This window comes from Grampus griseus (genome assembly GCF_964374135.1).
Source record: "Grampus griseus genome assembly, chromosome: 6".
Lineage (NCBI taxonomy): Eukaryota > Metazoa > Chordata > Mammalia > Artiodactyla > Delphinidae > Grampus > Grampus griseus.
The window spans coordinates 79,022,641-79,038,076 of record NC_139000.1 but is presented as its reverse complement, the minus strand read 5'-3'; the positions used below and the strand labels follow the sequence as shown (position 1 = coordinate 79,038,076).

Sequence of the window (15,436 nt, the reverse complement as noted above, 5' to 3'; positions counted from 1 at the left end):
GACTTTCTTATCATTATGTAGTGTCCCTTTTTATCCCCAGTATTACTTTTCTTTCTGAAGCTAACTTCATCTAATATTAATATACTTACTCCAGCTTTCATCTGTATAATGTTTGCATGGTATATCTTTCTTCATCCTTTTCCTTTTTATCTATATATGTCTTTGAACTTGAAGTAGATTTGTTGTTGATAGCACATATTTGAATCTTGCTTTTCAAAATCCAATTTGAAAATTAAATTCACATTTAATGTGATTATTTGTATGATTGGATTAAAACTTACTTTTTTTTCTAGCTATTTTCCATTTCTTCTCTCTGTTCTTTGCTCCCCTCCCCCTTTTCTGCCTAGAGCATTTTCAGTGTTTCTATTTTATCTCCTCTATTAACTTATTTATACCTCTTTAAAAATTTGTTTTAGTTGTTAATCTAGGGCTTATCATATGCATATTTAAGTAATAAATTTTCAAATGATATTATACTACTTCATATGTACTGTACAGACCTTCAACTGTATATTCTTTTTTTATTTTATTTTTTTGTTTGTTTTGTGGTGCGCGGGCCTCTCACTGTTGTGGCTTCTCCCCGTGTGAGCTCCACACGTGCAGGCTTAGCGGCCATGGCTCACGGGCCCAGCTGCTCCGCGGCATGTGGGATATTCCCAGACCGGGACACGAACCCATGTCCCCTGCATCGGCAGGCGGACTATCAACCACTGCGCCACCAGGGAAGCCCCTCAACTGTATATTCTTTTTTTTTTTTTTCATGTATACTGAAATGACTACCACACTGGAGTTTAATTGTATAAGTTTCATACACCAGTATAGCAACATCCATAAATGAAAGTCTTTTAATTGAATTACAGCAAATATCTTCATAAGGGCCATACATTTAAAGTATTAAAAGGTGCAGTTGAACTCAACAGCAAAATGTAAAAGCTATATCCTGTTAACACGCTTAATCTGAATTAACTTGAATCTTTCTATGATTTACCATTCAAGAAATTCGGATGGAATAAATTCCTTATCCAAAGCAGTTTGTTCATTTATAAAACTGTAAGTTAATTAGGATCACTACCTGCCCAATCAGATTGCAGAGGGCCCTTCTTCTATAATGTTTATGCTGCCCCAGATATTTATAACGTCACCTTAAAAAAAGAAAACACCTTGTAAGGACAAAGCTGAAAATTACCATTTTCTCTACTAAATAAATGCAATGTATGCAGAGCTTCTGGAAATAATTCTAAGGTTCAAATTCTTAATGTGAAACCAAATAGAGAAAGATTCAGAAGCAGTAAATTTTTTCCACTTTAAGAAAATGATACTTAGGTATCACAGGGGATAATTCAAGTTCATAATTAATAAGTCACTGAAAAGACACTGCATTCATTCATGTATCACTAGGTTAGAAAAGATAAGAGGACATGCTCAAGTCACTGAAATGACCAAGAATCAACATTTTACTGGTCGTGTCCCAAACTATTACCATTTGAGTTGATACATTAACAAACAATTTAAGTGTTCACATTATGCTAAACATAAAGCACCTGTGAGCAGTGGAAACCAAAATATTTTAAAGCTAAAAATAAACACATGTTTAGACACTACTTCATTTATCGTCAAAAACAGTGACTACTAATGCCAAATGATTAACTTTAAAATATAGTGCCAGATCCTCTCAAGGAAATGTGAAAATACTATTATCATTGTTATTTTTCAATTTTATAGGAATTATGCCAGAGTTAGAAATTTATGACTGTCAGTACTATCTTTGGATAGTTATACAGTTACAGATGGCTCTGTCTAGAAGACTGGAAAAGTGCTCATGGAATAAACACTATACTCTGATTGCCATAAATCAACAAAATGCCAACTGTGTCCTGTGGACATGGTAGAGAAAATGGCAATTTTGAAGAACGAGCGCTTCTAAAGGCTTTTTCTTGGAGGCAGCCAAGGTTTTTTTCACATTACTAAAAAGACTAAGTAATGTGGTTATGATTACTTTAATTCCTACAACCAAACTTCCACTTAGGTATAGTTCCATGTTCCCACACTATTTTCCTTCTGTCCACCAAGCTGGCTTCGGTACTCCATGGTCCACTGTATCTTTTGGTCTTCCCTCTTTATAGTACAGTAGCCTGGTGGTGCTATCCATTGAGCAGGTAGACCACTAATTCATAGGTGTCCATCTTAATGGCTGTGTTTGGAATCTGTCTCACCAGATGAGTTGTCAGACCACGGTAAAGAGACCCATAGCCTTCTTCTTGAACAAGCAAAGACAGTGTCTGAAAAAAGGGTCTATATTTTGTTCCCTCCTCACGCAGTCTTGTTCTTACAACTTCATGTGGATATGCTATAGTTGTGGCACACGTTTTTGAGGTGGCAGCAGCTAGCATCATTCCCACAAAATCTGATGCTTCTTTTACAGACTCTTCTTCATTTTTCATTGTAGAAGCAATCTTATATTCCAGTAGTTTTTGCTTAATACTTTCATAAATAACAAAATGGATAACAGTCTCTGATATGCCAGCATATGAAGCAGACATGCCCCTATAAAATCCTCTAAGTCCATCTGTCTGATACACTTTATGGACACACTCAAAAGCGCCCATTCTCTTTTCCCCACGGTTCCTTGCATCAAGCTGTAACTGAGTCTTTATAAGCTAAATGGGGTTGGTCGCTGTGATTGCAGTAAAACCTTTCACCTTTTGCACTATGATCAGTAATATTGCACATCCATTTTTATGAAATATTTTGGATTATTTTGTATTCAGTTTCTTGTGCTCTAACTTGCCCAAGATCTCTCTTCATTGGTAAAGAGTATTTCACCACCTTGATCTTTAAGGCTTTACCTTCCAGCTTTAAAACTTCAATGAGTCAGTCAACAATTACTGCCATTGCGGCTGAAATCATGTGTACCTGGGTAGAATCAGGATCAAATAAACCATTCAACTTTTCCTTGCAGTTTGAATAAGCAGCAAATTATATTGCTCTGGAAGGGGCTGCCCCCACTAAATTGGGGCCTAATCCTCTAAACAGGGGACGAGGCCCTTCTTTTTCCAAGATCACCTTTAGACAATGGAGAGGTCCAGGAGACACTACTCGATTGACACTGTCTCCAGCCATGATGTTCAGCTGAACTTCAGAGATATAAAGTGTCACAGAAGATGACTGCAGCCGTGTTTTTACAACTTCCAGTGGACATGTCAGAATAGCTCCCACCGTACTGCCACATCCTCCGGCAAACAGATGCACCAGCGTGTCCCTCTGGCTCATTCTCTCTCCCGCATGTCCTCTGGGCGCTGAGGCGGGACGTGGCCACCGCGACGGTCGCAGCTTCCGCCCCCCAACTGTATATTCTTAATTTCTCCTTCCCATCCTTTGTGCTACTGTCATACTTTTTCATATGCTATAAATATAGAATGCATTACTATTACTTTTGTTTTAGAATAATTGAAAATAAGAAAATGTTAATTTTATCTTCATTTATTCCATTTAATTTATTCTTGTTTCTTTCTGCTACATCCAATTTTCAGTCTGATATATTATTTCTGCCTGAAGAAATTTAACATTTTTTGTAGAGTAGGTATATTGGTAATAAATTTCCTTAGTTTTTGTCTGAAGGTATTTAGTTTTCCTTCATTTTTTAAAAAATTTAATTTAATTTTTGGCTGCATTGGGTCTTTGTTGCGGCACGTGGGCTTTCTCTAGTTGTGGTGAGCGGGGGCTACTCTTTGCTGCGGTGCGCTGGCTTCTCATTGCTTCTCTTGTTGTAGAGCATGGGCTTAAGGCATGTGAGCTTCAGTAGTTGCAGCACACGGGCTCAGTAGTTGTGGCACATGAGCCCTAGAGCATGTGGGCCTCAGTAGTTGTGGCTTGCGGGCTCCAGAGTGCAGGCTCAGTAGTTGTGGCACACAGGCTTAGTTACTCCGCGGTGTGTGGGATCTTCCAGGACCAGGGCTCAAACCTGTGTCCCCTGCATTGGCAGGTGGATTCTTAACCACTGTGCTACCAGGGAAGTCCCTGTTTGTCCTTCATTTTTAAAAGATATTTTTGCTGGATAAAGAATTCTGGGTTGAGAGCAGTTGTACTCCTGGGTATATATCTGAAAAAACAAAAACACTAATTTGAAATGATATGTTCACTCCAATGTTCATAGCAGAGCTATTTACAATTGTCAATGTATGGAAACAACCTAAGTGTTCATCAATATATGAATGGATAAAGAAAATGTGGAATGTATATTCTCAATGGAGTACTACTCAGCCATAAAAAAGAATGAAGTTTTGCCATTTGCAGTAACATGGATGGACTTGGAGGGCATTATGCTAAGTGAAATAAGTCAGACAGACATATACTGTATATCACTTATATGTGGAATCTAAAAAATACAACAAACTAGTGAATATAACAAAAAGAAGCAAACTCAAAAGACAGAGAGAATAAACTAGTGGTTACCAGTGAGGAGTGGGAAGGGGGAGGGGCAATATAGGGGAAGGAGATAAAAAATGGTTATTATGGGATTATATGAAATCATGTGTGTGAAACTTTTGAAAATTGTAAAGCACTATAGAATTTAAAGACTCTTTTATTCAATTAAAAAAAATAAAGTGAATCCATATCAAAAGAGGGAGGCTTATTACCATGAAGAATATTTGCTGAATCAATAAATGAATTCAATATTAAAAAAAATAATTCTGGGTTGACAGTTTTTCTTTCAACATTTAAACGGTGTTGTCTTCTAGCTTGGATGTTTCTGATAGAAGTTTGTTGCAATTCTTGTCTTCATTCCTCTGTATATTACGCTTCTTTTGAAGAATTTCTCATTGTCTTTGTTCTTAACACTTTGAATATGATAGGTCTATATATTTTTTAAATGTGTCATGCTTGCTGTTCTCTGGACTTCTTGGATTTACTGCTTCATAACTATCATTAATTTGGAAAACTCTCATCCTTTATTTCTTCAGGTATGTTCTTCTGGCCCTTTTCTCTTTCTTGTCCTCTGGCATTTTGTTCAACAGCTCTTGGATGTTCTATTAAGATTTTTTTTCATTCCTTTTTTCCTGTTGGATTTCAGTTTGAGTAATTGCTATTGACTTTTCTTCAAGTCTATTTGTTCTTTCAAGTGTCAAGTCTATTGATGAGCAGTTGAAGGCATTCTTTATCTCTGTTACTGTCTTATTTATTTCTAGCTTCTCTCTGAAGAAATTACCCCTCTGATCTTAGATGTCTTCTGCCTTTTAAATTAGAACTTTTAACCTATTAATCAAAATTATTTTAAATTCTCTGCCACATAGTTCCAGTATCTGGGGCAGAAGCTAGATTTTGCATAGGGTTTTAAACTGCACTCAGAGTTGCTTATCACTACGTAAGTTTGTAGAGAAACATCACAGACCAGCAAGTTGGGCAGCTTGTTGGGAGTAAAATTGAAATAATAAAACAGAGGAAACATTCCGGCACTCTCTTTGTTAGAATTTTATTCTCACTAGAACACTTAAATGTGGTAAACCTAATTCCATAGCTCTAAACTCATAATCTCTTCATCACAAGAGCTTTATCCCTCCTCTAGCACTTAAACAACTGTTCTGAACATTAATTCAAGTATAATTTTTAAAGGAGTATATTATAGGTTCTTTTTGACCTAATTTGTTAAGAATGTTTCTTTTTTTCTGTCATAATCTTCCCTCACTAATTTCTACAGGCAATATGTCTTTAGAAAATGCTCCTAAGGCTACAACACATGGCCAGACAACTAACATCAAGATTTTTTCAAAATGCAGTGGTGCTTTTAGTTTTTGAAAGAGTCAGCTGCAAAAATCATGTGGGTGGCTTTGAAGCATAAACATACACACAAATAATGTGATAGTTCTTTCCAAAAAGACTTGGAATATTTTGCTCATCTTGATATTGGGGAGTATGTTCTTCCTTTTTTTGACATGTGAATAATATAAGCTTTATTTCACAAGCTTTTCACCCTTCTACCCACCCGTTTATCCACTCATCCATTCGTTTATTCAACAAACATCTTCTGAATGCCCATCTGCCAAATACTTCATGAATAATACAAAGATGCTTCTTGCAGGGAGTTTATCATTTACTGGAGGAGATAAGATGTAATGGTAAGGAAGAATGATACACAAAGTGTGATGTTGTCACTGTTCCATAGAAGAAGAGTCTATGTGGAACACCCGTTTGCCCTTTCAATTGCTAATTTCCTGTCCACATTCTCTCCTGTGCTCAGTTGCACAACTCAAACTCAATAAGAATGAGACTGTTGGTGCTCCTTTCATGTTCTCTGGGGTGAAAAATCTCTCCCTGATGTACATGCACAATCCCAATAATATTTATGAGAGTTCCTAGTGCCAGCAGGAGGCTCTGCCGCTGAAACTGTTGGAAGACACTTGAACAGCTTTTCAGTGAAGATTAATGGTTTCAGAAAAGAAAAAAAAATCTTGGTCTGTTAGCTGGAAGTTAACTCGAAGGGATATAACAGAAGAAAGCCAGCGAGGATACTTCACAAGCGAGGTGTGTTTGAGGAGTTTATGTTGGAACTGAAGCTTTGATGAATTACTTGTATAATGCTACTGACAGGAAGATGTCAAAGTTGGTGGATAACAACAGAGAAAATAATGAGAGTTACCATTCCAGAATGCCAAAGCACACCAACAATGCATTTCTCCAAGAGAATAGTAAGCAAATGCATTTCTTTGGGTTAAATTCATTTGCCAAGGCAGACTTAGAAAGAAAGCTGGCCAAGGTGGAACTGCTGCTGTAAAGAACATGCAGATTATACTTCCAATAATGACTCAGGCTTTCAAACTTCCAGTGAGCACAGGATCCTGCAATTAAACGGTTGCACTTTCTCTGTCTTTTTGGTCTTCCCCATCTCTCTGGGTTGAGAATCTAGATGGAAAAACACAGTGAAGAATGAAGTACATAGAACCTTGGTTCAGGAATTTTAATTATTTCCCAAACACATATTGTGTTTTGATCGTTCCTCAAAAACACTACTGAGACAAATTTCATTATTTGGTTTGCTTTGGAATATTACCTCTTCTTATTGTAACTGAGATGCTTACGCCTTCTTTGACATCAGGTTCTTATAAGGCCTTCTGTAAACTTTGATTCAACAGTTTGAGGCTATCTGCAGGATCCCTCATTCCCTCACTCATTTTAGTGGTCTGGAATCACAGACATTCTGCCACATTCCACATTATATAGAAAGCTGCAGGGAAGAACCAGACAGGGTGTCCTCATCTTTATGAGTAAAACAGCTTTCTCTATTACTTGCCCTGCTATCAACATAGTCTACCCGCTACCACTATAGCCATCACCCGAGACAGAATCTGTAGCCAAATGTCCTCATCCTTCCAGAACAAGCTGTCCTACTGTCCTGGAGGGAAGGCAATGTCAATATGGGTCTGAGCAGATAGTTAAATTGCCCCTCAGAGATGGTCTGGTATCTGTGGTTTTGACACATCTTTATTCCTTCTGTTTTTTTTTTTTTTTCTCCTTAATTCATCAGAGTAAAAAATTATTCCTGAAGAACACATTTTAATATATACATGTAATACATTTACACTATATAAAAAATATATTTCTACAGGCTGTAAATCTATGTTTTCACTTGCATTTTGTGAACGTTAATGAGGCTAATACTCTTAAGAACAGGAATAAGAAATATTAGGTAGGCTTCGAATATCATATACTATTGGAAACTAACTGCATGTGAGGAGAGAATTATATTTTTTGAGGTTCGGATTTGGGCAAAGCAAGGTCTGAATGATTGTATTTCCCTGGATATTTCAACACGAAGTTGCTGTGACATATAAGAAGACTAGAAATTGTTTTGTAAGCATAATATGTAAATAACCATAACAGCAATAACAGTGATTATTTTGTACTATCACAAATAATATTGTACTATATGTTAAGATGTTTTTAACATGCATTATTTCATTTAATTTTCACAACTCTTAAGATTAAGTATTATTTTGTTAATACACATTTTATAGGCTTAAAAAAACGTTAAGTGATTTGCCAAAGTCACACAGTGTTGAAACTTAAAGTAAAGATACATCATCATAGAGCCTCATTAAATATCCCTTAACATCTACATTTCGCGATTTGTTGCTTGGTCAATGGCCCAGGGAAGGATTATTCACACACAAGTACTTCCAGATGCTGTGAGGAATTGCAGAGGGTGCCAGGCATGCATTGCTTTGGGTTCAGTGGGTTCTTTTTCTTTGCTCAGAAGGTCATTTATACCCTGAGGTTCATGTATCTACAACTGAGGGCATATTAACAGAACAGCTAAAATCCTGACAGTAAAATTGATGGTAAAAGCTTAATTTGCATTTTGGCAGTGTTTTAAATTCCTTTTTATTCAATTTAGTTTCGCTTTGTTTTCTTTGAACGTTTTTGGCTACATTTACTGCTCTATACTGAGAGGCTTGCTGATTATAGCTTCACGCCTTTCCTCAATTTACACTAAAATATTGTAGTTAAATTCCTGAGGTGCATTGAAATTTTGGATATTAATATGCCTACATTATTTCCAAGTTAAGTTTGTTTTTCCTGGTTTTAGAAGGCCTACAAAAATGGTAGTACCATTTACTCAAAAATGTTCAGCAAGTCCTCCTAACTCTGTTTAAAGGTTGCTTCTGAAAAGCAGAAAGTCCTTCACTGGGTCATATTTGAATCCACACACTCATCACAAGTTTTGGATCCAGCCCAGGGTTGTTAAGATTCTTTTCCTTTTTTAAAAAAAAAATTAATTAATTAATTAATTTTTATTTTTTGGTTGCCTTGGGTCTTAGTTGCAGCTTGCGGTCTCTTTGTCATGGTGCTTGGGTTTCTCTCTAGTTGTGGCGCTTAGGCTTCTCTCTAGTTGTGGTGTGTGGGTTTTTTCTCTCTCTAGTTGTGGCACACAGGCTCCAGGGCACATGGGCTCTGTAGTTGTGGTGTGCGGGCTCCAGAGCACGTGGGCTCTGTACTTTGCAGCACGCAGGCTCTCTAGTTGAGGCACGTGGGCTTAGCTGCCCCGTGGCATGTCGGAACGTAATTCCCCGACCAGGGATCGAACCTGCGTCCCCTGCGTTGGAAGGCAGATTCTTTACCACTGAACCACAGGGCAGTCCCAAGGTTCTTTTCCTTGACTGGCACAAAGTGTTGATTAAAGTTCTGTTTGGCTTCCACTCAATGGTTGGCCAGCTTCCAGCAGCAGTATTCCTAGTCTATCTGTATGACGACATTTAAAATATCATGTACTAGAGATGATACATATAATATCTAGAAGGTATTTTTAAGGAAGAAGGTCTTCCCACGTGAGCTATGCAACTACTTGCTATAGCTCAGGGTTTTTTCCTCCTCAGGCAGTTCCCTCACCTTTTCTTAGCCAGAGCTCATTTTACTTACTTATTTTAACATAATACATTATATTTATTAGCTATTTTGTTTATCGGTTCTTTCACTCATTTGTGATTTTGTTTCTTCCACTAGTCCTCATTTCTTGAAGCCATAGTCAGGATCTGGCCCAAAGGAGGTATATAATAAATATCAGCTGAATAATAGAAGTATTTTTTCTAACTTTATTGAGGAATAATTGACAAAATATAATATATTTAAAGAGTACAATGTAATGATTTTACACACACATATGTGCAATACTTTGTGGAATAATTACCAAGATCAAGATAATTAATACATCCATCACCTCACATAGTTAACTTTTTTGTGTGTGTTGTGAGAACACTGAAGATCTACTCAAGCAACTTTCAAGTATATGATTTTGTATTATTAACTGCAGTCACCAAAGTTTGTACTTCTTGACCTATATCTCCCCATTTCTCTCTCCCCCCAACCACTGGCAATCACCATTCTATTCCCCGTTTCTATGAAATTAACTTTTATTTTCTTTTAGGCTCCACACAGAAGTGATACCGTACATTATTTGTCTTTCTCTCTGGCTTACATTACTTAGCAGAATGCCCTTCAGTTTCATCCACATTGTTGCAAGTGGCAGAATTTCCTTTTTTTCTGTGGTTGAATAATATTCCATTGTGTGTGTATGTGTATATATATGTATATATATTTATATAATTTTTTGTTATATTCACTAGTTTGTTTTATTTTTTTTAGGTTCTACATATGTGATAATATTTAGTATTTGTCTTTCTCTGTCTCACTTATTTCACTAAGCATAATATCCTCCAGGTCCATCCATGTTGCTGCAAGTGGCATTATTTCATTCTTTTTATGGCTGAGTAATATTCCATTGTATATGTATACCACATCTTCTTTATCCATTCATCTGTCGATGGACACTTAGGTTTCTTCCATGTCTTGGCTATGGTAAATAATGCTGCTATGAACACTGGGGTGCATGTATCTTTTCAAATTAGTGCTTTTGTTTTCTTCCAATATTTGCCCAGGAGTGGAATTGCTTGATTATATGGTAGTTCTAGTTTTAATTTTCTGAGGACCCTCCATACTGTTTTCCAAAGTGGCTGCACCAATTTTTTTCCTACCAAAAGTGTACCAGGGTTCTGTTTTCTCCACATCCTCACCAATATTTGTCATTTGTGGTCTTTTTTTTTTTAAGTTTCTTTTTATTTATTTATATGTATATATATTTTTGGCTGCATTGGGTCTTCATTGCTACATGCAAGCTTCCTCTAGTTGTGGAGAGTGGGAGCTACTGTTTGTTGTGGTGCGCGGACTTCTCATTGTGGTGGCTTCTTGTTGCGAAGCATGGGCTCTAGGCATGAGAGCTTCAGTAGTTGCAGCACACAGGCTTAGTAGTGGCAGTATATGGGCCCTCGAGTGTGCAGGATTCAGTAGTTGCAGTGCGTGGGCTCAGTAGTTCTGGCTCGCGGGCTCTAGAGCACAGGCTCAGTAGTTGTAACACACGGGCTTTGTTGCTCTGCAGCACGTGGGATCTTCCCTGACAAGGGGCCAAACCCATGTCCCCTGCATTGGCAGGTGGATTCTTAACCACTGTGCTACCAGGGAAGTCCCTGTTTGTGGTCTTTTTGATGATAGCCATTCTGACAGGTTTGAGGTGATAGCTCATTGTGGTTTTGATTTGCATTTCTATGATGACTAGCAATGTTGAGCATCTTTTCCTGTGCCCATTGGCCATCTGTATGTCTTCTTTGGAAAATGTCTATTCAGGTCTTCTACCTAGTTTTTAATCAGCTTGTTGATATTGAGTTGTAATGAGCTGTTTATATATATTGGATATTAACCCCTTATAAGTCATATCATTTGAAAATATTTTCTCCCATTCAGTAGGTTGTCTTTTTGTTTTGTTGATGGTTTCCTTTGCTGTGCAGAAAATCCCATTTGTTTAATTTTGCTTTTGTTTCTTTTGCCTTAGGAGATACATCCAAAAAAATATTGCTGTGATTTATGTCAAAGAGTATGCTGCCTATGTTTTCATATAGGAGTTTTATGGTTTCTGTTCCTTAATCCATTTTGAGCTTATTTTTGTATATTGTGTAAGAAATTATTCTAATTTCATTCTTTTACATGTAGCTGTCCAGTTTTCCCAGCACCACTGATTGAAGAGACTTTGTCTTCTCCATTGTATATTCTTGCACTCCTTTGTCTTAGATTAATTGATGATGAGTGATTGGGTTTATTTCTGAGCTCTCTATTCTGTTCCATTGATATATGTGTCTGGTTTTGTGCCAGTACCATACTGTTTTGATTAGTGTAGCTTTGTAGCATAGTCAGGGAGCATGATTCTTCCACCTCCTTTATTCTTTCTCAAGATTGTTTTGACTATTCAGGGTCTATTGTGTTTCCATACAAATTTTAAAATTATTTGTTCTAGTTCTGTGAAAACTGTCATGGGTATTTTGATAGGGGTTACATTGGATCTGTAGATTGCCTTGGGTGGTATGGTCATTTTAACATTAATTCTTCCAATCCATGAACACAGTATATCTTTCCATCTGTTGTGTCATCTTTAATCTCTTTCATCAGTGTCTTCTTGTTTTCCAAATACAGGTCTTTTACCTTCTTAAATTTATTCCCAGGTTTTTTTTTTTTTTTTTGGTTTTTTTTTTTGACATGGTGTTAAATGGGATTGTTTCCTTAATTTCTCTTTATGATATCTTGTTTTCAGTGTATAGAAATGCAACAGATTTCTGTATATTAATTTTGTATCCTGCAACTTTACTGAATTCATTAGTGACCTCTAGTAGTTTTTTGGTGGAGTCTCTAGGATTTTCTATGTATAGTATCATGTCATCTGCAAACAGTGATAGTTTTACTTCTTCCTTTCCAATCTGGATTTCTTTTATTTCTTTTTCTTGTCTGATTGCTGGGGCTAGGATTTCCAATACTATGTTGAATAAAAGTGGTGAGGTGAGCATCCTTGTCTTATGCCTGATCTTAGAGGGAATGCTTTCAGCTTTTCACCAATGATTATGATGTTAGCTGTGGGCTTATCATATATGGCCTTTATCATATTGAGGTGTGTTCTTTCTGTACCTAATTTGTTGAGAGTTTTTTTTTTAATCATAAATGGATGTTGAATTTTGTCAAAAACCTTTTCTGCATCCATTGAGATGATTATATGGTTTTTATTCTTCAATTTGTTAATGTGGTGTATCATATTGATTGATTTGTGGTTATTGAACCATTCTTACATCCCTGGGATAAATCCCACTTGATCATGGTGTATGATCCTTTTAATGTATTGTTGGGTTTGTTTTGCTAATATTTTGTTTTGGATTTTTGCATTTATGTTCATCAGTGATATTCGTTTGTAATTTTCTTTTTTTTTTTTTTTTTTTGTGAATCTTTGTCTGGCTTTGGTATCAGGCTGATAATGGCCTTTTAGAATGGGTTTGAAGCATTTCTTCCTCTGCAAGTTTTGGAGTAGTTTCAGAGGATAGGTGTTAACTCTGCTCTAAAGAATGTTTGGTAAAATTCACCTGTGAAGCCATCTGGTCCTGGACTTTTGTTTGTTGGGAGATTTTTGGTTGCTGATTCAATTTTATTACTGGTAATTGGTCTGTTAATATTTTCTATTTCTTCCTGGTTTAGTCTTGGGAGACTGTACATTTATAGAAATTGGACCATTTCTTCTAGATTGTCCATTTTATTGACATATAGTTGTTCATAGTAGTCTCTTAAGATCCTTTGTATTTCTGTGGTGTCGGTTGCAACTTCTCCTTATTCATCTCTGATTTTATTGATTTGGGCCCTCTCTTTTTTTCTTGATGAGTCTGTCTAAGGGCTGATAAATTTTGTTTATCTTTTCAAAGAACCAACTCTTAGTTTCATTGATCTTTTCTCTCTTTTTTTTTTTTTTAGTCTCGATTTCATTTATTTCTGCTCTGATCTTTATGATTTCTTTTCTTCTACTAACTTTGGTGGTTTTTTTTTTTTTGTTGTTGTTCTTTTTCTAGTTCCTTTAGGTGTGAAATTAGGTTGTTTATTTGAGATTTTTCTTGTTTCCTGAGGTAAGCTTGTATTGCTATAAACTTCCCTCTTAAAAATGCTTTTGCTGAGTACCATAGATTTTGGATCATAGTGTTTTTGTTTTCATTTGTCTGTAGGTATTTTTTTGATTTCTACTTTGATTTCTTTAGTGATCCATTGGTTGTTTAATAGCATATTGTTTAGCCTCCATGTGTTTGTGGTTTTTTTGCAGTTTTTTTCTTGTAGTTGATTTCTAGTCTCATAGTGTTGTGGTCAGAAAAGATGCTTGATATACTTAAAGTTACTGGGGCTTTTTGTATGTCCTAGCATGTGATCTATCCTGAAGAATATTGCAGGTGCACTTGAAAAGAATGTGTATTCTGCTGCTTTTGGATGTATGTGTGTGTGTGTGTGTGTGTATATATATATATATATTTAATTGTTGAATAATATTTCTGTGTTTCTCTGTGTGTGTATATGTGATATATATTTATCACATTTTCTTTATCCATTCATCCACTGAAGGCCATTTAGGTTATTTCCATATCTTGCCTGTTGTGAATAATGCTGCAATAAACATGGGAGTACAGATATCTCTTCAAGATATGGAATTTATTGATAGAAATATTTTTATAAATCCAATGTTGGCAAGAATGTGAGAAAATGAATGCTCTTATATTCTTCTGGTGGGAGTGTATATAGGCATGAACTTTATGGAGGGAAACTGACAGTGTGTGACAAAGTCCTTAACAGCTTACTCAAAAATTGTAGGGATTTATCCCATGAAAATCATCAGATATTTGATCAAAGATTTGTGGATCTTTGACACAAGACATTCATCACATTATGTATAATAGTTAAAAATTAAAAGCAACCAAAACGTCTGATATAGGATAACATGCAATTATTAAAAGTGATATTTTTGAAGATATTTAATAGAATATTAATGGTATTAGTAAAATGAAAACTATGCATATAATTGGATAATTTTGAATTTGTGAAAAAAATCACATATACACACATGTATTATTTGAAGAAAGTTGAGAACGAACACAGTGAAATGTTTAGAGAGTTTATCTCTGGGTGGAAATAGTATGTGTGATATTAATGCTTTTTTTTTTTTAATATGTTCACTATTCCCTCCAAAATTGTTTGCAATGAGTATATAATTTTTCCTGATTAGTTAAATGTGTTATATTAAAAAATAGCTTTGTAAGAATAGTAATCTAATATTACTTTGTAGAAAATATTTCTTCCGGTCCCATTGAACTTTGAATAATGATATGTATAAATTAGAAAGCCAAGATGGGATTTTAAAATTGCTTTGAACTATTTGTTGGCCACTAAACAGTAGAACATCAAACAGAACAAGCATGTCTCTAAAAGCATAGTAAAGTCCATGCGTCTTCCTTGTCTCTTTCAGCAGTGTAAGATAATTATATTTATGATTACAAGCAATTGTTTCATTAAAATATCAGCCAGCCCTATATTCTTGAATAAATCAAAATCTTCAACATGAAGAAAGGTTGGTTTAATCAAGTTATGCATCATATAGACATTGATCCTGCAGGGGCTGAACATCTGTCTATACCAGGTTCTGGTAGTTTTCATGAAAAGTAGGTCTGTTTGCAGCAATATGTGATTCATTTAAGGAAATGTGGTATTTTTAGACATGCCCTCATGGACTATGTGAATGACATTTTTGGTGCTGTTGGTGCATAACCTGTTGGAGCAGCCCTGAATGCTTAGGAATTTCATTGTCAGACCTGAAATGGACAATAAAGTTAAGGTCATGAGGACAGGTTTTTTAAAAAATAAATTTATTTATTTATTTATGGCTGTGTTGGGTCTTTGTTGCTGCATGTGGGCTTTCTCTAGTTGTGGCGAGCGGGGGCTACTCTTCATTGTGGTGCGCAGGCTTCTCATTGTGGTGGCTTCTCTTGTTGTGGAGCAAGGGCTCTAGGCACGTGGGCTCTAGAGTGCAGGCTCAGTAGTTGTGGCGCAG

The 15,436-nt window shown here is 36.0% G+C and overlaps 1 protein-coding gene across 1 annotated transcript; it reads right to left on the bottom strand.

Moving 5' to 3' along the window:
• Positions 1 to 1,852: 1,852 nt before the first annotated feature.
• On the bottom strand, positions 1,853 to 3,270 carry LOC309823506 (solute carrier family 25 member 36-like; the record flags this gene model as incomplete). The annotated part of the gene is given in 4 exon segments (XM_082655841.1): positions 1,853 to 2,657; positions 2,661 to 2,693; positions 2,887 to 2,976; positions 2,980 to 3,270. Coding segments are annotated over 4 exon segments (930 nt in total). The 3' UTR covers positions 1,853 to 2,141.
• Positions 3,271 to 15,436: the final 12,166 nt, after the last annotated feature.